Source organism: Podarcis bocagei, assembly GCF_964188305.1.
Source record: "Podarcis bocagei genome assembly, chromosome: 15".
Taxonomy (NCBI): domain Eukaryota; kingdom Metazoa; phylum Chordata; class Lepidosauria; order Squamata; family Lacertidae; genus Podarcis; species Podarcis bocagei.
The window spans coordinates 45,483,289-45,507,012 of record NC_138141.1 but is presented as its reverse complement, the minus strand read 5'-3'; the positions used below and the strand labels follow the sequence as shown (position 1 = coordinate 45,507,012).

The window sequence follows — 23,724 nt, the reverse complement described above, 5'->3', positions numbered from 1 at the left end:
AACGCTTGCAGAGATGCGCGTCACAGTCAGCGGTATCCATGGGGGGGGGGGAGTCAGAGCTCCGCCCCATAGCAAAGTCCGTTTCCCTGGCCCCGCCCCGCCAGGAGGGTCCAAAGATGCAGGCCGGTCGCCTTGATCCGTTGCTGTCCTTCGTTACGCGCACGTCCCATCCTCCGATAGATGGCACCCGCATGAGTGCAATTTCAGGGGCGCCCACTTGAATAAAATATCGCGGGTGGGGGCGCATAACTGATCGCAAGACGTGACGCACCGTATATGCGAAAACAACCTATGGCTTAGGGCCCCACTCTCTTGGGGCCCCCAAAAAAATTTAAAGGGAAAAAAACTGAATGTGCCTTTCCAAAATATAAGATAAAAATAAAATAAAATAAAACCGACATACAGCAAGAGTGTTTTGTGTTGTGTAGGCTCCTATGGTGTAAGTAATGGGCCCCGCCTGCTAGCCTGCACCCTAAAATATCACTGGTTTGCTCATTTCTATATCAATTACAGTGGTACCTCGGGATACGAATGGGATCCGTTCCGGAGCCATTTCCAATCCTGAAGTGAACGTAACAAGCAACGGCGCGTCTGCGTGGGTCGCGTTTTGCCACTTCTGCGCATGCGCGTGACATCATTTTAAGCGTCTGCGCATGCATGAGCGGCGAAACCTGGAAGTAACGCGCTCTGTTACTTCCGGGTTGCCGCAGAGCGCAACTCAAATGTGCTCAACCCAAAGCACATTCAACCTAAGGTATGACTGCACTTTGATCAAATATATATTTTGTTATGTGCAAATGGCTTTAGATTCCTATTAGGTCCATAAATTGCCATATAGCATATATTCAACACAAAAAACAGCGACAATTTGTTGTTGACAAAGGACAGCTGGACATATAAAGGGCCCCATTACCTTCAGTAGCTGAGGGCCTCATCGAACCTAAATCTGGCCCTGCATGCACATCATTTGAATGGCACTGATGACCATCAACTTTTTTTGGGGGGGGGAGCCAGACCCCTCAAATATTTTATTTGGGGGCGAAGCCCTAGAAGCTGGCTCCTAGGCTCAGTTTTCTTTTTTCCTTATTATTTATGAAAGTTGTATGCTGCACTATACCCACCGGTCTCAGGGCAGTTCATAGGATAAAACCACAACATTAAACCACAAAATACACAATCAAAAGAAAAACAGCCCAATAACCCCCCTCCATAAAAATTCAAATAAAAACCCCACATTTTAGAAGGGCACTGTTTTCTGAGAGCCAGCTCTGTTAAAGTCGGGTGTGCTTGCTTCAAACAGGGTGGAAAGGCTTGGCAAAGGTTTGAGAAAAGGCTTTCCGCCCCTTGAAATGCCGCCTTCCACTGGAAATAATCCTGCAAAGAATTTCAGCTGCGGACATGGACCATGAACCCCATTGAAGGAAAGCGAAGTCGTCTCACCTCCTTAGGGAGAGAGAGATTGGCAGCCCTTGGAAGGGAACCATTTTTTGAGCCTGAAATTCCAGTTCCACCATAGTGGGTGGGGAAGGAAAAAGGCAGGAAAACTCCCCACCTCAAGGACAACTCAGAACCCACAGAATTATCATCATTATTAAATTTTAAAACCACCCTTCATCAAGAGACCACAGAGCGGTTTACAACACAGAACACAAAATTAATAATGACAAAAATATTATAATAGGCAGTACCTCCCTCCCACCACCACATTTTAAAAGGCCACAAATTGATTAACAGTCCAAGGCCTGGTTGACAAGGAATCTTTTCGCCTGACGCTTCATCCAGAGACAGTTGTGGGGTGTGGGGAGATTATTTATTTTCTTATTAATGCCTGCCTTTCATCTTAAGATCCTAGGGTGGGGTCAAAGCATTAAAACACATTATTCTTTTTTATAAAAAAAACAAAACAAAACCACACATCTCAAAACAACTTAATTCATTCTTTATTACTGATTTCATAAAAATTATATACCACTCGAGTGCAGAAAAAAACCTCCAAGCAGTTAAAAAGTCTGCTCAGCAGCCGTGACACCCATGTGGCTTCTCTTGCCTTAAAAAGATCCGCCAGTAAAAAAAAAAAAAGAGCGGGAAAAATGAAAAAGGAGGAGGGAAATGGCGGACTGCAAAGTGACAACAGCAAATATTACACTGGATGCTTGGTACCACTCACTTTCGAAAATCGAAAAAATGGAGAAAATTACACATCATTTCAGACTTCAACAGGGACTTGAGCTTCCAGGCACTTTTGGTAAGATTTGGCGTTCCTTTGTGATGTTTGCAATGGGCAACTTTCAAGGCAACTCTCTTCACAGGCTTGGCAAGTCTGGAACCAGACCTGATGATCTGACGACACCAATAGCCTTGACTTGGACTTTGCTGTTTTGGCCCACGTGCAACTGTACCCTTTTATAGTTTTCGTTTTTCATCTCTTCATTTTCCCCCTGTTGCCACTGTTCTTTTTCCTTTATATACATTGTAAAATGGGGTGGGGGAAACCCTTTACCAAAAGAAAAAGAGAGAGACAGCTGCAAAGATCGGCTGCTATTACCCAACCCGCTGTGATCACCAGGGAACAAAAAACGAGAGAAACCGTGGACAACCTAAGAGCGCTCAGGGGAACACGGCTCAGAGATGAGGTGGTCAGAAAAGCTTGGATGCTCTGCTTTCCCCACCGCAAGCCAAAAACCGGCCAGCAGTACGCAAGGGAGAGGCATGGCAAAGGTGTTCCTGCTCAATAGGTGCTGTGGGTCCCAGGACACAAAGAAAGGTAAGTTACAAAGGGGTCCTGCATGGGGTTAAGAATTAGGGACTTCCAGATTCCCAGTCTCTCCAGGCATCCTTAAGCTCGAGCTGACCTCTCCGTCTCTCTCTCATTTGATATTAGACTGATAGTCTCAGGCTGCATCCTGCCCTCCACTTTCTGCTCTCGGACCCCAAGATGAGAGGCTGCCCTGAAATTTAACCCTCTGCAAGGAGCCAGTGTGAGCTGCCTTGTTCCACTCCAGACTAGAACTAGGAACTTTTCTATCCAAGTTATAGATTTCCTGCAATAAACTGCTTTCTTACCTGAAAACATCTCTCTCTCTCTCTCTCCCTCTCTCCCCCCCGCCTGTGTGTGTGTGTAACAGGTAAAATTTTGCTCTCTAACCAAGATTCTCATCCTTAACACTGCATTACTCTGCTTACTAAAAGGGTTTTAAGCAGGTGGTTGGAACCAAGCGACTCTAGCAGCTTGCCTGGACTGGTCTGTTGGTGTTGTGACATTAAGGGCTATTCTGATGGCGGTTGCTGCCCTGCAGACTCTGCTGCAGAACCGTTAAGATCAAGATCATTGTCACCCTCCAGCTGTGTTGGACTAGAACTTCCATCAGCCCCAGGCAGCATGGATGAAAAGAGGGGAAATAGCATCACCTCCATGACACACCTATCCAAAGGGCAGGTGCTGTCTAAAACCTGCTTTCCCCTTCTGAATTCCACTGTCAGCTGGGTTTGCCTGCTTAAAAGGATCAGAGAGCAAACAATGAGAAGGAACCGTCTCTTTCTCAGATCCTGTAGAGTTGCTGCCGGCCAGAGCAGACAATGCTAAGCTAGGCAGGCCAAGGTCTGGTATAAAGCTGCTTCTGATGTGCCTCAGCATTTTCCGCAACTTGCATTTCAGAGCCTGGATCCCCAACCGCATGGCTAAATAGAAGGTGAGTTTCTTCAGGGCAGGAGTGAGGAATCTCTGGTCCACAGGCCAAATACAGCTCTACAGCCTTCTTCCAGCCAGTCCTCAGGACTTTCCCCAGGCGCTGGCCATGCCAGTCACTGGCATGCAGACCCCAGAAGATTGCCTGTGATGATGAAACACAGCCCTCTGGCTGAAAACAGTTCCTCACCCTGGCTCTAGAGACAATTCAAGGTATGGGAGACGGGCTGCAATGGAGGAAAGAGCGAAGAGCTCTGTACATTTGATTGCAAAACTCCATTACCTGGAGACCCACAAGGTCTCGCTGCGGATAAAGTACACCAAGCAGAAAAAGTAATGTTCACCAGACTCCCAGCCTTTTCACATTAGGGGAGGCATCTATCTCCATCTGATGCCCTAAGACACCATCCAAGTCCTATCTACTGGCCAGCTATCATTCAAAGATGCCTCCGGTTTACAAAAATGAGAAGTGCTGCTTTGGGACAGTGTTATTTCCCCTTTAGAACCCGGCCATGTGAAGCCACAATTTGACTTTAATATTTTCCTCTTTTTCATGGATGGTTCTGCACAGGCACCCGTTCTATGGAGGTGAGCCCTCTTTGAAAAACACCGCAGCCAAGTTTGCCAGCCCCACCATCCTCTTGCTGACTTCCCAAAGTTTCTTGGCTACGGCATCATCCCGGGCATGTGGCTTGGGGTCATGCAGCCTGCAATTGGCAAAATAGCGCCCGCTGTACTTCTCAATGCCTTCCTCAGTGGCACAGTAGATGGACGTCTGAGCTCCATTGGTCGTGTCTCGGAAGAAGAGCCAGCAGATGGGGAGGAAAAGAGGCTTCAGCCAAACCGAAATGTGACGGAAAAAATCTGATTTAACAAGCCCTGAAAGCAGAAAGATAGGAAAACATCAGTTGCCAGAACTGGATAGAATAAGAAGAGAGCCCAGCTGATGGACCAGACTTCAAAGGGGGTCCATCTAATTTAGTATCCACTTTTCCACTGTGGCCAAGCAGATGCCCCTTTTTGCAGAACAGAACAGTCAACTGTCAGGAAAGATGGGAGCTGGAGTCTAATAACATCTAGAGGACCAATGGAAGTCTGCTTCTCAGACAGTCCCCATCTGCCACCCTTCCTACTTACAACCAGCCCACAGGGTGGTCCTGCCCATCAGCTTCCTTCTCTTCCACAGTCTCAGTGTTGCCCCTTGTAAATCTCTGCAGGGATAAGGATGAGGATGGGGACAGAACTAGGAGGAGTTGGCTCCATCTGCAATTGACTCTGTCTCCGCCCTTCACTGGTTCTGGCTCTGTCTATTGTTGGGCTCCCTGCTTTCTGCCCCTCCAGTCCCCCAAGGGCACCAGACACCACTATAGAGGGTCGCAGGTTGAGGAGCTGAGCTGGACCTGCCACCCACCTGGATGGACCGCGTAGCAGGTAACGTTCGTCCCTTCCAGTCGATTGGCGAGCTCCCGGGTGTACAATATATTGGCCAGTTTGCTGTTGCAGTACGATTGGAACCCTGCCAAGTGCCCTTCCACTGGCTTGTGGATGTTCTGAAAGTCAATCTTCCCCGTTTGATGTGCTCTGGAAGCCACCACCACCACACGGCTGGGCGCACACTGGCTGGCAGGAGGATGTTTTAGCACCAGAGAGAGAATCAGCTATCCTTGAAGCTATCTGAGACTCAGGAAGAGGATTTTATGATGCTCTTCCCTCTCACTGAAGGCTAAGCTGCCAGGGTGACACTGGATATCCGAGACCTGAAATGGTCAAATGGCCTGGGCACATCAGGGCCACTCCAAAGCGATTGCAGGGGTGAAGATGCCAGCATGAAGCCACACATGCATTACGTCTCATGACCTGTAATCTTTCCTGACGTATGTTTAAGGATGTCTTAGGACTTTTGGTTTGCTATGTTTGAACTATTGAATTGCCTCAGGGCAGACCTTCTCAACTGGCACGTTGAGTCGAGTGAGCTCTGTCCTATTTGCAATAGCTATAATAAAACTGGGTCCCTAAATCTGGATGCTGGACTTGGAAATAGTTTCCTTGGTTCTGTGGTTTATGCAAAAGGTGGTTGTTCCTCACCTGGGTAACAAACAAGGTGGTGTAGAGGTGAATTCTTACCACACCTTCTAACTCTATGATTCTATGATATTGCCAAGATGGTGGGTTCTGGAGTTTTGAGACTGGAGGGATGCTCAGAAAGTCTTCAGCTGCTGCAGCTCAGTTATAAATGCTACTATTATTGGTGAGCGCGGCACTTTAAGTCACTTATTAGCAATCCTGGCTTTCATCCTTGTACTTACATTATATATTGCCTACACTGACTGGCAGCAGTGGCTCTCTCCAGTTTTTCACACAGGAAGTCTCTCCCAGCCTGAAGATGAAACCTGGGACCTTTCACATGCAAACCAGGTGCTCTGTACTACTGCTGCTGTGTGACACAAAATGCCCTTTTTTACCTGAGAACCTGGAGAGCAGCTGCCAATCAGAGTAGATTGGACTATATGGACGAAGAGTTTTACCTAAGATAAGGTAGCTTCCTTCCCATGTTCCTATCACACAGCTATTTAGATATCACTAAGTGTTGATTGGTGCCTTCCATTATTATTGCCGTTTCAGGCACGTGGTGGTTTACAAAAATTGGGTGTCTCCCTTTCTCTGCAACATACGGGAATGCAGGAATCTGAGCTAAAGCGTCCATGACAGATGCCATCCAAGCTCTGTTTAAATCCAAAACCTTAAATGTCAAGATTGACAGACAGGTTTGTTGACACTGCAATGTTTGGAACTATTTCAACAATGGTTGATGCCATGCTGACTGCTGCTGATGCACTAAGTTCAAGATCCCTGCACCTTCCTCAGTGAAAGGCCCAAGGCATCTATCTCCATCTGATGCCCTAAGACACCATCCAAGTCCTATCTACTGGCCAGCTATCATTCAAAGATGCCTCCAGTTTACGAAAATGAGAAGTGCTGCTTTGGGACAGTGTTATTTCCCCTTTAGAACCCTGCCACGTGAGGCCACAATTTGACTTTAATATTTTCCTCTTTTTCACTTCCGGTCGGCGCCATCAGCTAATGGCAGATCTCCCTCCGAGCTCCGGAGGGGGTCTGCTTTTCGAGTTCGGGTCCTGCCGCTACGGCGAAGCGGGGACCCCTAAAATTACAGGTGCGGAAGCCTGTAAACAAGGAGACTCGGTGGGCACCATTGCGCCCCCCCGGAATCGCGAAAGAGCCTTTTTAAAGGCTCCGGAACGGCAGCGAGGGTGAAACGCGGTGCTGAGAGTCGTTACCCTGCTCGTGAAGCGAAGCCGCATCGCCATAGCTGGAGAGCGCCGATTCCTTCCTGAAATTTGGATTACAAATTTAAACTCGTGAGTAGGATTGAATTTGACTTTGGAACTTACAATTACTTTAAAGAATTTTGGCTGAAAACGGGACTGGCTTTAAAGTAAGGAAGTCAGCCTTTCCCGGACTGCAAAAGTATACTGCAATGAAAGTTAAAAGCTGCAACCTTTGAAAGATCTTTAAGAATTAAGCGAACAAGACATTGGATTTAAGAATCCCCCCTTTGGCTGGCAGGAGCTGAAGGGGAGTTGAATTTCGGATTTAACCTGCTGGAAAGGAGTTTTTTTTAAAAAAAACTTTTACCGCTGTGTCAATCTCCTTTGAAACGGACTGTCTAAGTGAGGATGCCGGAAGGGAACTGTCAGTGAGTTAAATAACGATTTGGAAAGTTACTTTGTTGTAAAGTTATTGGACTTAGGAGAGTTACAAAATTAATGTTTTGCTGAACTCCAGAAATATAAGAAACTGTTGCAAATTGACTTTTGGAAAACTCTAGGGGATGGACTATAAGACATTTTGTTTCTGAAGTTGTGGAAAGTTTTACCCCCAGAGGACATCTTGGTAATTGTAGCAATTTGGACTGTAACTGTCAAGGCAGTGGAAATTTCCTATTAAAAACAACACCGTGAGAGTGACCTTGACTAGGCAATGAGCGAAGAGACAACAACAAGATCTGGTAGACCATACAAGACAAAATCTTCACAACAGCGAGGAGTTTCAGCTTCAGGCATTCCTACGGCACCAGCTGCAACTGGCCAGATAAAAACAACAATGACATCTGATGCAGTAGCACAAGCTCTAGTTAAGATAAATGAGTCTTTGGAATCTCTGACAAAGCAGGGACTGGAAAATAGTAAAAAGTTGACAGAACTCTCAATAAAACTTGATCAGAACACACAAAGTGTGAATGAATTAGGGAAAAGAGTGACGTCTAACACAGAATCTATTAATAAAATATTAGAGGACTCTTCCTCTTTTTCATGAATGGTTCTGCACAGGCACCCGTTCTATGGAGGTGAGCCCTCTTTGAAAAACACCACAGCCTAGTTCGCCAGCCCCACCATCCTCTCGCTGACTTCCCAAAGTTTCTTGGCCACGGCGTCATCCCGGGCATGTGGCTTGGGGTCATGCAGCCTGCAATCGGCAAAATAGCGCCCGCTGTACTTCTCAATGCCTTCCTCAGTGGCACAGTAGATGGACGTCTGAGCTCCATTGGTCGTGTCTCGGAAGAAGAGCCAGCAGATGGGGAGGAAAAGAGGCTTCAGCCAAACCGAAATGTGACGGAAAAAATCTGATTTAACAAGCCCTGAAAGCAGAAAGATAGGAAAACATCAGTTGCCAGAACTGGATAGAATAAGAAGAGAGCCCAGCTGATGGACCAGACTTCAAAGGGGGTCCATCTAATTTAGTATCCACTTTTCCACTGTGGCCAAGCAGATGCCCCTTTTTGCAGAACAGAACAGTCAACTGTCAGGAAAAATGGGAGCTGGAGTCTAATAACATCTAGAGGACCAATGGAAGTCTGCTTCTCAGACAGTCCCCATCTGCCACCCTTCCTACTTACAACCAGCCCAGGGGGTGATCCTGCCCATCAGCTTCCTTCTCTTCCAAAGTCTCAGTGTTGCCCCTTGTAAATCTCTGCAGGGATAAGGATGAGGATGGGGACAGAACTAGGAGGAGTTGGCTCCATCTGCAATCGACTCTGTCTCCACCCGTCACTGGTTCTGGCTCTGTCTATTGTTGGGCTCCTTGCTTTCTGCCCCTCCAGTCCCCCAAGGGCACCAGACACCACTATAGAGGGTCCCAAGTGGAGGCAGGAGCTGAGCTGGACCTGCCACCCACCTGGATGGACCGCGTAGCAGGTAACGTTCGTCCCTTCCAGTCGATTGGCGAGCTCCCGGGTGTACAATATATTGGCCAGTTTGCTGTTGCAGTACGATTGGAACCCTGCCAAGGGCCCTTCCACTGGCTTGTGGATGTTCTGAAAGTCAATCTTCCCCGTTTCATGTGCTTTGGAAGCCACCACCACCACACGGCTGGGCGCACACTGCTTCATCCGCTCCAGGAGGAGGTGGGTCAGAAGGAAATGACTCAAGTGATTCACCTGGAACACCAAATTGAAGCCATCCTCACTTTGGCTTCCAGACACGACACCTGCCAGAACACGAAGCTGGATTAAACAGGTGCAACATGGAGGCAGGCCTTTTCACTGGTGGCTCCAGCCCTGTTGAAATATGAGCGGCCCCCATCACTATCATCTGCTGTCTCTTGAAGACACACCTGTTTAGGCAAGCATAGTCCATATAAGTTTAGTCCAGGGGCCGGCAAACTTTTTCAGCAGGGGGCTGGTCCATTGTCCCTCAGACCTTTGAGGGGCCACACTATATTTTGAAAAATATAGAGATGCATTTTAGATAAAAGGACACAGCATTCTATGCAAGAGCACCAGGGAGGCCCCACAAAAAACCCAGAGATGCATTTTAAATAAAAGGACACAGTATTCTGTGCAAGAGCACCAGGGAGGCCCCACAAAAAACCCAGAGATGCATTTTAAATAAAAGGACACATTCTACTCGGGTAAGCCACGCCCCCCATGACTCTCCCCTCCCTTCTCCACAACACCAGATGAGCCCGGTGGCTGCTGACCTGTGTCCTGCGAGCGGCAGGGGCTGGCGGTGGCGGGACGATGAGCAGTGCGCGAAAGGGCTCTGGAGAGGGGCTGGCAGCAACAAAGCCCAAATTGAGCCTGCTTACAATGGCAGCCGCTCAAGCGCTAACGTTGCTGCTACTGGCATCAACAAAGCCCAGCCCACTTCCTCTCAGTCTCCAGAGTTTCAGGCAGGGGACATTCCCAGTCCTACCTGGGGATGCCATTGGAGACTAAAAGCTTTGGACCTTCTGCATGCAAAGCAGCTGTGCCCCTTCCCCAAATCTCACCTGCATTGTTGATGAGAATGTCAAGGCGGGGCTCATAGCTCAAGAAAGCTGCTGCAAAACCCCTCACTGACTTGAAGCTGGCCAAGTCTAGGCTCATGAAGAGAACTTCATTGTTCCCACTTTCCTGCCAACATTAAGGGGGGGGGATATGGTGGGGAACAGCATAAAGATTAAGCAATACATTCCTAAAACAAATGCAAAATACATAAATCAGTGGATTTGATTAGCAGATCAATGGAGCTTGTTCACCACCCCAGAAAAAAAACAGGCGAGGAGGTGTGTTTAAAGTACGCACCTACTACACCTATTCCAGGGAATGGCGCATGGTGGGAAAACATCCTCCAAGCACCCCCACCCCAATTTCATAATACCACTAGGGTAGACTTTTCTAACCTGGTGCCCTTCCAGATCCACTGGACTACAACTCCCATCAGCCCCAGACAGCTGTGTGATGCTGAGGCTGATGGGAGACTAGGTCCAAAACATCTGGAGTGCCAGGTTGGTGAATTCTTCTGGGAAGCTAGAACTCCCTCCTGCCAAGGAAGGAAGGGTCAGCTGTTCAGAATTAATTGGAACTCCCTGCTGACTGGTATCAGGCAGCTGCCTTCACTATACTCTTTTCAGTGCCTGCTAAAAACACTATTGTGTAGACGAGCCTACCTGGAGGTTAGGAAAGTTGATGTGAGTCCCCCTGCCCAGTCTACTCTTATTTATTTTTATTTTATTGAAGTTTTACATTGTTACGTTTTTCTTGGAAATAATTTTATTGATTTAGGTTTTTTTTGTAAACTGCTTTGAGGGTGTTTTGGTTTTTTTAACAATCAAATGGGGTATAAATTTTATGAAGTGAATATATTAGGCCACTTTTTACAGTGAAATTGCTTTGGGAAGTGATTTTAAAATGGAATCATAAAGGCTGCCCTTTCGAAGGAGGCAGGTGGCCGGTGCTCACCCTCCTGATGTCATAGACGGCGGATTCTCCTCGCTCTCTGTCCCGGCAAGCCAGGATGACGCGGGCTCCCCTCCGGGCCAGATCCAGAGCCGTTGCCTTGCCAATCCCAGTGTTTCCACCTGGAAAAGTTCAAGGGGAAAATATAATTTGCTGGGGGTCTTGGCGGACCACAGAACGATTTTTCTGGCAATAGTAATAATGAGCTATGCTAGATGCTGTATGGTTTTAACTGCATTTTCACTATATCCTTTATTTCTTACAGGTTGCATTTTGTTGCATTATAATTTGATTTCCAGAGAGTTTGTGGTCAGAGGCAGTACATGCTTCTGAATGTCTGTTGCTGGAAACAGCAGGAGGGGAGAGTGGTGGTTGCGCTCAGGGATCTGCTTGCTGGACTAAGTGGGTCCCTGGTCTGATCCAGCTGAAGGCTCTTCTTAAGAGAACTCAGAATGCAATACAATACATACCAATATTGAATGCTATGGATGTGCTGCCTCTCATCTTCCACTACAAACCCTCAGACATGTCGCACACCACCTGAATAAAGCTCTGGAGGCCTCGGCCAGATGCTCTTGGACTACAATTCCCAGCATTCCCAATGTGAGGAAACATGAGGGGTGGGCAGGCTGGAGTGCAGGCACACCTGGGGAAAGGTCATCGGTGCAACCCTATAATAGGTTTGCTGAGAAACATGCCCCATTGGCCCTCCAGGGAGCTTCCTTCTAAGTCAGCCTGCGCAGGATCGCAGCCGGGGAGATGCGCTCAGTCTCGTCTGAAGTTTTTTCCCCTGGGATCCCGAAGCAGGAAACCCCGAAGCAGGAGCTTCCGCAGACTCTCTTCGGACGCTCTAACCACTGCCCCACGCTGCTCCCCGTCTTCCGGGGGCGATTCTCACCCGTGATCAGCACCGTCTTGCCCCGCAGGCTGGTCTCGTTCTTGCACGTGGCCCCTTTGATGAAATTGTAATAGAGCAAGGCGTAGAGGCCCAGCGCCAGCGCCACACCCGCCAGCGCCTCCGCGGCGTCCATCGCGCGCTGCTTGCGCCCGCGATCGCCGGCTCCTCGCACTGCTGGTCGGAGGAAGAGGCGGACGCCGCTGATCCTGCTCCTCGGGAGACAGATTCCCAGCAGCCAGACGCGCCCCGGATCCTTCCTCTTTCTCCCGCAGACCCGTGCGCAACGCTGCGCGCCTGCCGCCCCTTGCGCTCCAAGGCGTGCCGGGAACGCTTGCAGAGATGCGCGTCACAGTCAGCGGTATCCATGGGGGGGGGGGGAGTCAGAGCTCCGCCCCATAGCAAAGTCCGTTTCCCTGGCCCCGCCCCGCCAGGAGGGTCCAAAGATGCAGGCCGGTCGCCTTGATCCGTTGCTGTCCTTCGTTACGCGCACGTCCCATCCTCGGATAGATGGCACCCGCATGAGTGCAATTTCAGGGGCGCCCACTTGAATAAAATATCGCGGGTGGGGGCGCATAACTGATCGCAAGACGTGACGCACCGTATATGCGAAAACAACCTATGGCTTAGGGCCCCACTCTTTTGGGGCCCCCCCAAAAAATTAAAACAGAGCGCGTTTTGCCACTTCTGTGCATGTGCGTGATGTCATTTAAGCGTCTGCGCATGCACGAGCGGCGAAACCTGGAAGTAACGCGCTCTGTTACTTCCGGGTTGCCGCAGAGCGCAACTCAAATGTGCTCAACCCAAAGCACATTCAACCTGAGGTATGACTGCACTTTGATCAAATACATATTTCGTTATGTGCAAATGGCTTTAGATTCCTATTAGGTCCATAAATTGCCATATAGCATATATTCAACACAAAAAACAGCGACAATTTGTTGTTGACAAAGGACAGCTGGACATATAAAGGGCCCCATTACCTTCAGTAGCTGAGGGCCTCATCGAACCTAAATCTGGCCCTGCATGCACATCATTTGAATGGCACTGATGACCATCAACTTTTTTTGGGGGGGGGGGCAGACCCCTCAAATATTTTATTTGGGGGCAAAGCCCTAGAAGCTGGCTCCTAGGCTCAGTTTTCTTTTTTCCTTATTATTTATGAAAGTTGTATGCTGCACTATACCCACCGGTCTCAGGGCAGTTCATAGGATAAAACCACAACATTAAACCACAAAATACACAATCAAAAGAAAAACAGCCCAATAACCCCCCTCCATAAAAATTCAAATAAATACCCCACATTTTAGAAGGGCACTATTTTCTGAGAGCCAGCTCTGTTAAAGTCGGGTGTGCTTGCTTCAAACAGGTTGCAAAGGCTTGGCAAAGGTTTGAGAAAAGGCTTTCTGCCCCTTGAAATGCTGCCTTCCACTGGAAATAATCCTGCAAAGAATTTCAACTGCGGACATGGACCATGAACCCCACTGAAGGAAAGCGAAGAAGTCTCACCTCCTTAGGGAGAGAGAGATTGGCAGCTCTTGGAAGGGAACCATTTTTTGAGCCTGAAATTCCAGTTCCACCATAGTGGGTGGGGAAGGAAAAAGGTGGGAAAACTCCCCACCTCAAGGACAACTCAGAACCCACAGAATTATCATCATTATTAAATTTTAAAACCACCCTTCATCAAGAGACCACAGAGCGGTTTACAACACAGAACACAAAATTAATAATGACAAAAATATTATAATAGGCAGTACCTCCCTCCCACACCACATTTTAAAAGGCCACAAATTGATTAACAGCCCAAGGCCTGGTTGACAAGGAATCTTTTCGCCTGACGCTTCATCCAGAGACAGTTGTGGGGTGTGGGGAGATTATTTATTTTCTTATTAATGCCTGCCTTTCATCTTAAGATCCTAGGGTGGGGTCAAAGCATTAAAACACATTATTCTTTTTTATAAAAAAACAAAACAAAACCACACATCTCAAAACAACTTAATTCATTCTTTATTACTGATTTCATAAAAATTATATACCACTCGAGTGCAGGAAAAAACCTCCAAGCAGTTAAAAAGTCTGCTCAGCAGCCGTGACACCCATGTGGCTTCTCTTGCCTTAAAAAGATCCGCCAGTAAAAAAAAAAAAAGAGTGGGAAAAATGAAAAAGGAGGAGGGAAATGGCAGCCCGCAAAGTGACAACAGCAAATATTACACCGGATGCTTGGTACCACTCACTTTTGTAAATCGAAAAAATGGAGAAAATTACACATCATTTCAGACTTCAACAGGGACTTGAGCTTCCAGGCACTTTTGGTAAGATTTGGCGTTCCTTTGTGACGTTTGCAATGGGCAACTTTCAAGGCAACTCTCTTCACAGGCTTGGCAAGTCTGGAACCAGACCTGATGATCTGACGACACCAATAGCCTTGACTTGGACTTTGCTGTTTTGGCCCACGTGCAACTGTACCCTTTTATAGTTTTCGTTTTTCATCTCTTCATTTCCCCCCTGTTGCCACTGTTTTTTTCCTTTATATACATTGTAAAATGGGGTGGGGGAAACCCTTTACCAAAAGAAAAAGAGAAAGACAGCTGCAAAGATCTCCTCCAATGCCCAACCCGCTGTGATCACCAGGAAACAAAAAAGGAGAGAAACCGTGGACAACCTAAGCGCGCTCAGGGGAACACTTGAGAACCCTGCCATGTGAGGCCACAATTTGACTTTAAAATTTTCCTCTTTTTCATGGATGGTTCTGCACAGGCACCCATTCTATGGAGGTGAGCCCTCTTTGAAAAACACCACAGCCTAGTTCGCCAGCCCCACCATCCTCTCGCTGACTTCCCAAAGTTTCTTGGCCACGGCATCATCCCGGGCATGTGGCTTGGGGTCATGCAGCCTGCAATTGGCAAAATAGCGCCCGCTGTACTTCTCAATGCCTTCCTCAGTGGCACAGTAGATGGACGTCTGAGCTCCGCTGGTCGTGTCTCGGAAGAAGAGCCAGCAGATGGGGAGGAAAAGAGGCTTCAGCCAGATCGACATGTGACGGAATAATTCAGTGTTAACAAGCCCTGAAAGAAAGAAAAAATCAGTAGCTAGAACTGAATGGAGGTCCATCTTGTTTAACATTCTCTTTTCTGCTTGGGCCAACCAGATGCCCCACCTGGGAAGCCTGACATGAGCAGAACAGCCCCTCCTCAGCAGCAGCAGCAGCAGCTGGTCTTTAGAGGTCAACTTCCTTTGATACTGGAGGTTCCATCTAGCTAGTACAGTGGTGCCTCGCAAGACGAAAATAATCCGTTCCGCGAGTCTCTTCGCCTAGCGGTTTTTTCGTCTTGCGAAGCAACCCTATTAGCGGCTTAGCGGATTAGCGCTATTAGCGGTTTAGTGGCTATTAAAGGCTTAGTGGCTTAGCGGCTAAAAGGCTATTGGCGGCTTAGCGGCTTAGAAAAAGGGGGGGAGCGAAAAAAATCGCAAGACTCGCAAGATGTTTTCGTCTTGCGAAGCAAGCCCATAGGGAAATTCGTCTTGCGAAGCACATTGAAAAACAGAAAACCCTTTCGTCTAGCGGGTTTTTCGTCTTGCGAGGCATTCGTCTTGCGGGGCACCACTGTATCCACTAGTATGACTGGAGCTGATGGCAGTCATCGTTCAAAGCACCTGAAGGGCATTGTAGTGATCTGATGGGATTACGAGGAGGAATTATAAAACATGCATCAAGTCATTGTGTCCGCTATGAAAGCATTGTGTTGACTGGGTTTGATTCATTGACAATAATTTCTGATCAAATCCCACAAGCCTCTCCATCTCTACCATTTGTTCTCTATACACCTGACAGGCACGTATAAGCATTCTAAATACACAGGCCAGTTGTTCACTGGGCATTCTCACTACATAAAGATAGTAAGTTACTTTGATGTAGTTTAATCTTTAGATAGATCATAAGAGTTCAGGAAGAGAGTTCACAAAGAGATGGTAAATACTACCCATCCTTCCTCTCCTGTTTATGACTTCCGGGGTTTTCCCAAAAGCATTCCTCCTTGCTTCCTCTTTTATTTACTCTGGACTGCTATACATGCTCAAATTAGCTCTTCGTAGTTTTAACTTTTAACTTTGTCCCACGTGGGGTTTTTGAAATGCTCAGAGGAAATCATATTGGTTCTTACGAACACTGTGTAAAAAGTTCTTATGTGAATAAAACGACCTGGGCCGAGGGGTGGACAGGAATTATTATTGGCACCTCCTGCCAGAGTCTTGCTGGTCAAGCCTCATGTGTATTCTATTAATCAAGGTCCAATCCTTCCTTGTTTTGGGAATGCTACAGGCATCAGGTTACCAAAGGCTAGTCTAGTTGCAGATAGCAATGACGACCAAGAAATTTGCAAAAGGAATGTATGTTCTAGGGTGATGCATGAAAAGGTGACCTGCACAGGAATCTCTGGAATTATTGGCCCTCCAGACCTGCAGATGTTGTAGGACCCCAGTTAGCACAGTCAATGGTCAGGAATGATGGGAGCCCAACAGCATCTAGAGGACCAATGGAAGTCTGCTTCTCAGACAGTCCCCATCTGCCACCTTTCCTACTTACAACCAGCCCAGGGGGTGATCCTGCCCATCAGCATCCTTCTCTCCATAGTCTCAGTGTTGCCCCTTGTAAATCTCTGAAGGGATAAGGATAAGGATGGGGACAGAATTTCCACCTGCAATTGACTCTGTCTCTGCCCTTCACTGGTTCTGGCTCTGTCTATTGTTGGGCTCCCTGCTTTCTGCCCCTCCAGTCCCCCAAGGGCACCAGACACCACTATAGAGGATCCCAAGTGGAGGCAGGAGCTGAGCTGGACCTGCCACCCACCTGGATGGACCGCGTAGCAGGTAACGTTCGTCCCTTCCAGTCGATTGGCGAGCTCCCGGGTGTACAGCATATTGGCCAGTTTGCTGTTTCTGTAGGACTGGACCCCTGGTGACTGCCCATCCACTGGCTTGTGGATGTTCTGAAAGTCAATCTTCCCCCACCGATGTCCACTGGAAGCCACCACCACCACACGGCTGGGCGCACACTGCTTCATCCGCTCCAGGAGGAGGTGGGTCAGAAGGAAATGGCTCAAGTGATTCACCTGGAATGCCAAATTCAAGCCGTCGCTGCTTCGGCTTCCAGTCCTGACACCTACCAGAAAATGAGGCTGGATTAAACAAGTGCAGCATGCAGAAGGGCCTTTTCTCTGGTGGCCCCATTTCTGTGGGAGGCTCACCCTGCTGAAATATGAGAGCCTCCCATCACTACTGGCATTCTGTCAGCTCTTTGAGACACACCTGTTTAGCAAGAAGACCGAGATAACTACCGACCATGCCAGAGTCCATGGTAGTTCAATGTCTTTATAAATGACTTGGATGAAGTTATTTCATCCAACAAATTTGCAGATAACACCAAACTGGATGGGTAGTGAATGCTGCGGAAGACAGAACCAGGATTCAAGATGACCTTAGCATATTGGAGAACTGGGCCCAAGCTTACAAAATGAATTTCAAAAAGGACAAATGTAGGGTTAGTCAAGAAGTTGCTTAAGTATATGATGGGGACACTTGGCTTGCCAGTAGTATATTTGAAGAAGGATCTAGGGGTCTTAGCAGACCACAAGCTTAACATGAGTCAACCATGCGATATAGCAGCAAATAGAGCCAATGCTATTCTAGGCTGCATCAAGAGAAGTCTAGTTTCCTGATCAAAGGAAGTAATAGCTCCACTCTATTCTGCCTTGGTGCGCCCTACTTAGAGATGCTGTTGGGAACAGAACTTTGGACCTTCTGCATGCAAAGCAGGTGCTCTACCACTGAGCCCTTCCCCTGAAAGGAAAGCAGGATTTCAGCCCTCATGGTTTTGAAGAAAAAGATGATTTAGACAGGAACAAAGGAAGCTGTCATAGTAATGCACAATCAGATCCAAATAGTTCAGTATTGGCTAGTGGTGGGTCTCCAGAATTTTAGGCTGGGACATTCCCAGTCCTACCTGGGGATGCCACTGGGGACTGAAAACCTTGGACCTTCTGCATGCAAAGCAGCTGTGCCCCTTCCCCAAATCTCACCTGCATTGTTGATGAGAATGTCAAGGCGGGGCTCAGATTTCAAGAAAGCCGCTGCAAAAGCCCTCACTGACTTGAAGCTGGCCAAGTCCAGGCTCATGAAGAGAACTTCATTGTTCCCACTTTCCTGAGCAAGGGGGGGGGGAAGCCACAAGGAGCGTTTAGCCCTAGCAAGAAAGTTTGCCCCCTGTCCCACTCCCAGAGCCAGGTCACAACCAGGCTCCCTTTGCTGTGCCACGCCATGGTCTTGCTCAGAATCTAGGCCCGCTTCTAGAAAGCTGCAGGAGAGTTGCGCTTGTGTGCAGATCCTGCTTGTGGGCTTCCCGCAGCAGACACCAGATTGGCCACCGTGAGAAGTGGAGGCTGGGCTATTATTATTATTATTATTATTATTATTATTATTATTATTATTTATTTATTTATACCATGCCCATCTGGCTGGGGTTCCCCAGCCACTCTGGCTGGCTTCCAACAAAATATTAAAATACAGTAATGCATCAAACGTTAAAAGCTTCCCTAAAGAGGGCTGCCTTCAGATGTCTTCTAAAAGTCTGGTACTTGTCTGGAGGGCGCCACCACCAAGAAGGCCCTCTGCCTGGTTCCCTGTAACTTGGCTTCTCACAGCGAGGGAACTGCCAGAAGGCCCTCGGCGCTGGACCTCAGTGTCTGGGTAGAGCAATGGGGATGCATCCAGTGCCTGATCCAGCAGCCTGGCTCTTATGCTCAGGTTATCGGAAGATTCACATGCCAATTAAGCTCTGGAAAAATATTACGGCCACAGATCCAGCCTTCAGATTTATTTTCTTATTTCATTTGCAATTTCCTTTCCCCACAGACGATCAAGATTAAGGAAAAATATATGATGGTGGTGAATGGCATAAAGCATAAACAATAAAACTACATTCCTAAAACAAATACGAGATACATCATAAATCAGTAGATCAGATTAGTACATCAGCAGCGCAGCTGCTTCATCACCACCCCAGTCCCAGAAAAAGCCAGGTGAGGAGGTGAGTTTTAAGCAGGCTCCTAAATGCCAATGCTGTACAGGGCAACTTGATATTATTCCCTGCAAGTGCATTGTGGGAAAACATCCTCCAAGCACCCCCACCCCAATGTCATCATAATATTATTATTATTAATAATAATAATAATAATAATAATAATAATAATAATAATAATAATAATTTTTATTTATACCCTGCCCTTCCTGGTTCAGAAAACCGGGCTCAGTGCGGTTAACTACAAATTTAAAACAATTGATGCAACAAAAAACAGCATAAAATACAGTATAAAACATGGATAACAATAAATTCAGAATTCAAAAATCAACTTAAGGGGAAAATCCATCCAATAAACATTAGATGATCACCAGGGCTAGCTGGCTAAATTAGTCCTATTTGGGCCAGCAAGGAGACCAGGGGAGAATTAGCTGTGGGATCGCAGAGCGGGTGATCTTCATAAAAAGGGGAGGGGGAGGGAAGGAAGGGGAATAAAAGATCAGGCTAAGTTCAAGTTGAAAGCCAGGTGGAATAGCTCTGTCTTACAGGCCCTGCGGAAGGAGGTTAAATCCTGCAGGGCCCTGGTCTCATGGGACAGAGCATTCCACCAGGTCGGAGCCACCACTGAGAAGGCCCTGGCCCTGGTGGAGGATAGTCTGATTTCCTTAGGGCCCGGGACCTCTAAACTATGATTATTCATGGACTTTAAGGTCCTCTGTGGGGCAGACCAGGAGAGCCGGTCCTGTAAATACGAGGGCCTGAAGCCACAAAAGGCTTTAAAGGTCAAAACCAGCACCTTAATACCACTAAGGTAGACTTTTCTAACCTGGTGCCCTCCCAGATCTTTTGAACTGCAACTCCCACACAGACAGCTGTGTGATGCTGATGGGAGAGTGGCGGGTTGGTGTATTCTCCTAGAAAGCTAGACCTCCCAGCTTTCTAGAAGGAAGGGCTGACTGTTCAGATTCCATTATGACATGATTTTACTGTGAAATCGCTTCAAGATAGTTCAAGGGAAGTGATTTCTAAGTGGAGGCAAAGAAATAAATGCTGCCTTTGGAAGGAGGCAGGTGGCCGGCACTCACCCTCCTGATGTCATAGACGGCAGATTCTCCTCGCTCTCTGTCCCGGCAAGCCAGGATGACGCGGGCTCCCCTCCGGGCCAGATCCAGAGCCGTTGCCTTGCCAATCCCAGTGTTTCCACCTGGAAAAGTCCGGGGAAAAGAATGATCTAGAGCAGTGGTTCCCAAAATGTGCCTTTGGTGGCGGCGGGGCTTACTGGCTGCTTGAAATTTGTCGAGGGTCTTGGCGGACCCCTGAATGGTTTTTCTACCTGCTGTGGCAATTGTAATGAGCTGTGCTAGGTGCTGTATGGTTTTTAACTTCATTTTCACTACATCCTTTATTTCTTACAGGTTGCGTTTTGTTGCATTATAATGTGGATTCCACAGAGTTTGGGGTCAGAGGCAGTACATGCTTCAGAAGGCCAGTTGCTGGAAGCAGCAGGAGAGGGGAGTGGCTCCTGGGCTCAGGCCCTGCATGGGGGCTTCCCATGGGGGCAGCTGGGTGGCCACCAGGACAGGAGGTTGAACCAGAGGTACCATAGGCCTGATCCAGCAGCCAGGCTCTTTCCTTTCCTGGAGGCGGTTGGAGAATGGATGGTGGCTAACAGATTGAGGTTGACTCCTCCTGATAAGACAGAAGTACTGTTTTGTGGGGACAGGAGGCGGGCAGGTGTGGAGGACTCCCTGGTCCTGAATGGGGTCACTGTGCCCCTGAAGGACCAGGTGCGCAGCCTGGGAGTCATTCTGGACTCACAGCTGTCCATGGAGGCACAGGTCAATCCTGTGTCCAGGGCAGCTGTCTACCAGCTCATTCTGGTCCACAGGCTGAGACCCTCCCTGCCCACAGACTGTCTTCCCAGAGTGGTGCATGCACTGGTTATCTCCCGCTTGGACTACTGCAATGCGCTCTACGTGGGGCTACCTTTGAAGGTGACTCGGAAACTACAACTAATCCAGAATGCGGCAGCTAGACTGGTGACTGGGAGCGGCCGCCGAGACCACATATCACTGGTATTGAAAGACCTACACTGGCTCCCAGTATGTTTCCGAGCACAATTAAAAGTGTTGGTGCTGACCTTGAAAGCCCTAAACGGCCTCGGTCCAGTATATCTGAAGGAGCGTCTCCACCTCCATCATTCTGCCCGGACACTGAGGTCCAGTGCCGAGGGCCTTCTGGCAGTTCCCTCGCTGTGAGAAGCCAAGTTACAGGGAACCAGGCAGAGGGCCTTCTCGGTGGTGGCACCCACCCTGTGGAACGCCCTCCCACCAGACGTCAAAGAGAACAACAACTACCAGACTTTTAGAAGACAGCCCTGTTTAGGGAAGCTTTTAATGTTTAATAGACTATTGTATTTTAATATTCTGTTGGAAGCCGCCCAGAGTGGCTGGGGAAACCCAGCCAGATGGGTGGAGTATAAATAATGAATTATTCTTATTCTCAGGAGAGCTCAAATTGTAGCAGAATACAATACAATATATACAAATATTGAATGCTATGGATGTGCCGTCTCTCATCTTCCACTACAAACCCTCAGGCACATCACAGAGCTCCTGAATAAAGCTCTGGAGCCCTCTGATGGGAGCTGTAGTTCAACAGAGGACCCCCCATCTCGGGGCCAGCTGCCAGGGCACCATTATCAGCACCCTTCACAGCATTTATTCATCTCTTTATCATATACTGTACAGTGGTACCTTGGTTTAAGAACAGTCCGGTTTAAGAACTATTTGGTTTACAAACTCCACAAAACTGGAAATAGTGTCTTGGTTTGAGAACTTGACCTTGGTCTAAGAACCGAATGAGTTTGACCAAACTGCAGGAGGCAGTGGAAGACAGGAGTGCCTGGCGTGCTCTGGTCCAGGGGGTCACGAAGAGGCGGACACGACTAAACGACTAAACAACAACAAGAACAACAGAATCCGAACAGTGGAAGGGCACCGGCAGCGGGAGGCCTCATTAGGATTTAAGAACGTTTTTGGTTTAAGAACGGACTTCCAGAACGGATTAAGTTCGTAAACCGAGGTACTACTGTATTACATATAATAAATTTATATATAACCAACCTGTCACCTCTGTGGGGCGCCTCTCAAACGCCAACCCTCTTCTATCTCATTTCCAGGTTGGGTTGGAAATGGAGCAGCAGCAATCTCTCTTTCACTACCAAGTGTTCCCTTCACCCTGACGGAGCCATGCTGCCTGGGGCTTCTGGGAGTCCCAGAACAGGAAAAGCGCCACACGTTTCTCCATCCCTGGGTGTGCAGCCTTACTCAACACATCATAATTACCCAAGCCCTCCTCTGCACATCTCTGCTTGGCAACAGGAGGGCAGGTTTGGCCCTCCAGCCATTAGCTGCTCATCCCTCCTGTCAAACCTGATAACTTTTTTGCCACTGACCTGACCCACTTTGCTTTGTTTGTTTTTTTGACACAGGGAGTCCCCTCGTTTATATCTTTGAATGTTGCTCAGGCTGATCATCTAGAGTTTTTTTCCTGGGGATCAAGGGCCAGGAAACCCCGGAGCGGGAGCTCCCGCAGACTCTCTTCGGACGCTCTAACCACTGCACCACACTGCCCCCCGTCTTCCGGGGGCGATTCTCACCCGTGATCAGCACCGTCTTGCCCCGCAGGCTGGTCTCGTTCTTGCACGTGGCCCCTTTGATGAAATTGTAATAGAGCAAGGCGTAGAGGCCCAGCGCCAGCGCCACACCCGCCAGCGCCTCCGCGGCGGCCATCGCGCGCTGCTTGCGCCCGGAGCGCAAAAGGGAGGAGGAGGAGGGGGCGCCAGCAGCCTATGCGCGTATCTTGCGCCCGCGATCGCCGAATCCTCGCACTGCTGGTCGGAGGAAGAAGCGGACGCCGCTGATCCTGCTCCTCGGGAGACAGATTCCCAGCAGCCAGACGCGCCCCGGATCCTTCCTCTTTCTCCCGCAGACCCGTGCGCAACGCTGCGCGCCTGCCGCCCCTTGCGCTCCAAGGCGTGCCGGGAACGCTTGCAGAGATGCGCGTCGCGGTCAGCGGTATCCCGGACCGTGTGGGGGGTCAGAGCTCCGCCCCATGTCCCTGGCCCCGCCCCACCAGGAGGGTCCAAAGATCCAGGCCGCTGCTCCTGATGCTCCTCCTCCTCGGGAGGCGGGTTCTCAGCAGCCAGACGCGCCCCGGATCCCTCCTCCCGCTCCTCCCCTCGCGGGCCCTTGCGCAAAGCTGCGCGCTCCTGGAGACGCGCTGCAACCACAGGACCAGCCATCTCTCTTTGACGGCCAGCGGGAGCAGAGATGGGGAACACCTGTGACCTTGCAGATGCTGTCGGACTCCAGTTCCCTTCATCCTTGTCCCTGGACCAGGGAGAGCGCCTCAAGATTTCCTCCTCGCGGGGTTTGCAGCCACCCGCCCACGTCTTCTGGGAAGCCCAGTTGCCAAAGCTGTTTGGCAAATCACTGTTTGGCAACAGAAGGCCAGATGTGGCGCTGAGGCCCCCAGCTGCGGATGTCTGCCTCCTTCAGCCGAGACCTTTTCTGCCACGGGAGCGATTCCCTTTTGCCTCTAGGCCAAACAGGTGCTGTCAAGAGAGCTCTTTTCCACGCGGGGCAGCGGCTCCAGCAGCCGCATCGTGAACTTCCAAGAGCCCCACCTGAACACTTGTATCTTTGCACGTGGCTGCGCCTGGAGAGTCTTGTTTGTGCGTGATCAATGCGCCCCCCCCCCGAAAGGGACACCTGTCCCAAGGATCCTACAGAGCTCAAGCCAGGCTTTGCGACCAACTCTGCTAAATCTTG

The 23,724-nt window shown here is 48.9% G+C and overlaps 2 protein-coding genes and 1 pseudogene across 3 annotated transcripts; all 3 read right to left on the bottom strand.

Moving 5' to 3' along the window:
• Window positions 1–1,918: 1,918 nt before the first annotated feature.
• LOC308574954 (dehydrogenase/reductase SDR family member 13 pseudogene) lies at window positions 1,919–6,236 on the bottom strand (annotated as a pseudogene). Its single transcript, XR_014013431.1, has 3 exons — window positions 6,211–6,236; window positions 5,097–5,305; window positions 1,919–4,564 (listed from the first exon to the last, which is right to left on the bottom strand). The product of XR_014013431.1 is annotated as a dehydrogenase/reductase SDR family member 13 pseudogene (transcript).
• A 1,771-nt stretch (window positions 6,237–8,007) lies between these two features.
• Window positions 8,008–11,966, bottom strand: LOC308574384 (dehydrogenase/reductase SDR family member 13-like). The gene is made up of 5 exons (XM_081172202.1): window positions 11,821–11,966; window positions 10,926–11,044; window positions 9,974–10,097; window positions 8,879–9,190; window positions 8,008–8,342 (listed from the first exon to the last, which is right to left on the bottom strand). The coding sequence occupies exons 1-5, from the start codon at window positions 11,951–11,953 to the stop codon at window positions 8,080–8,082; spliced, it is 951 nt and encodes a 316-aa protein (XP_081028328.1). The 5' UTR covers window positions 11,954–11,966; the 3' UTR covers window positions 8,008–8,079.
• Window positions 11,967–13,807: 1,841 nt separating this feature from the next.
• LOC308574383 (dehydrogenase/reductase SDR family member 13-like) lies at window positions 13,808–22,998 on the bottom strand. Its single transcript, XM_081172201.1, has 5 exons — window positions 22,551–22,998; window positions 19,975–20,093; window positions 17,892–18,015; window positions 16,664–16,975; window positions 13,808–14,882 (listed from the first exon to the last, which is right to left on the bottom strand). The coding sequence occupies exons 1-5, from the start codon at window positions 22,681–22,683 to the stop codon at window positions 14,620–14,622; spliced, it is 951 nt and encodes a 316-aa protein (XP_081028327.1). The 5' UTR covers window positions 22,684–22,998; the 3' UTR covers window positions 13,808–14,619.
• Window positions 22,999–23,724: the final 726 nt, after the last annotated feature.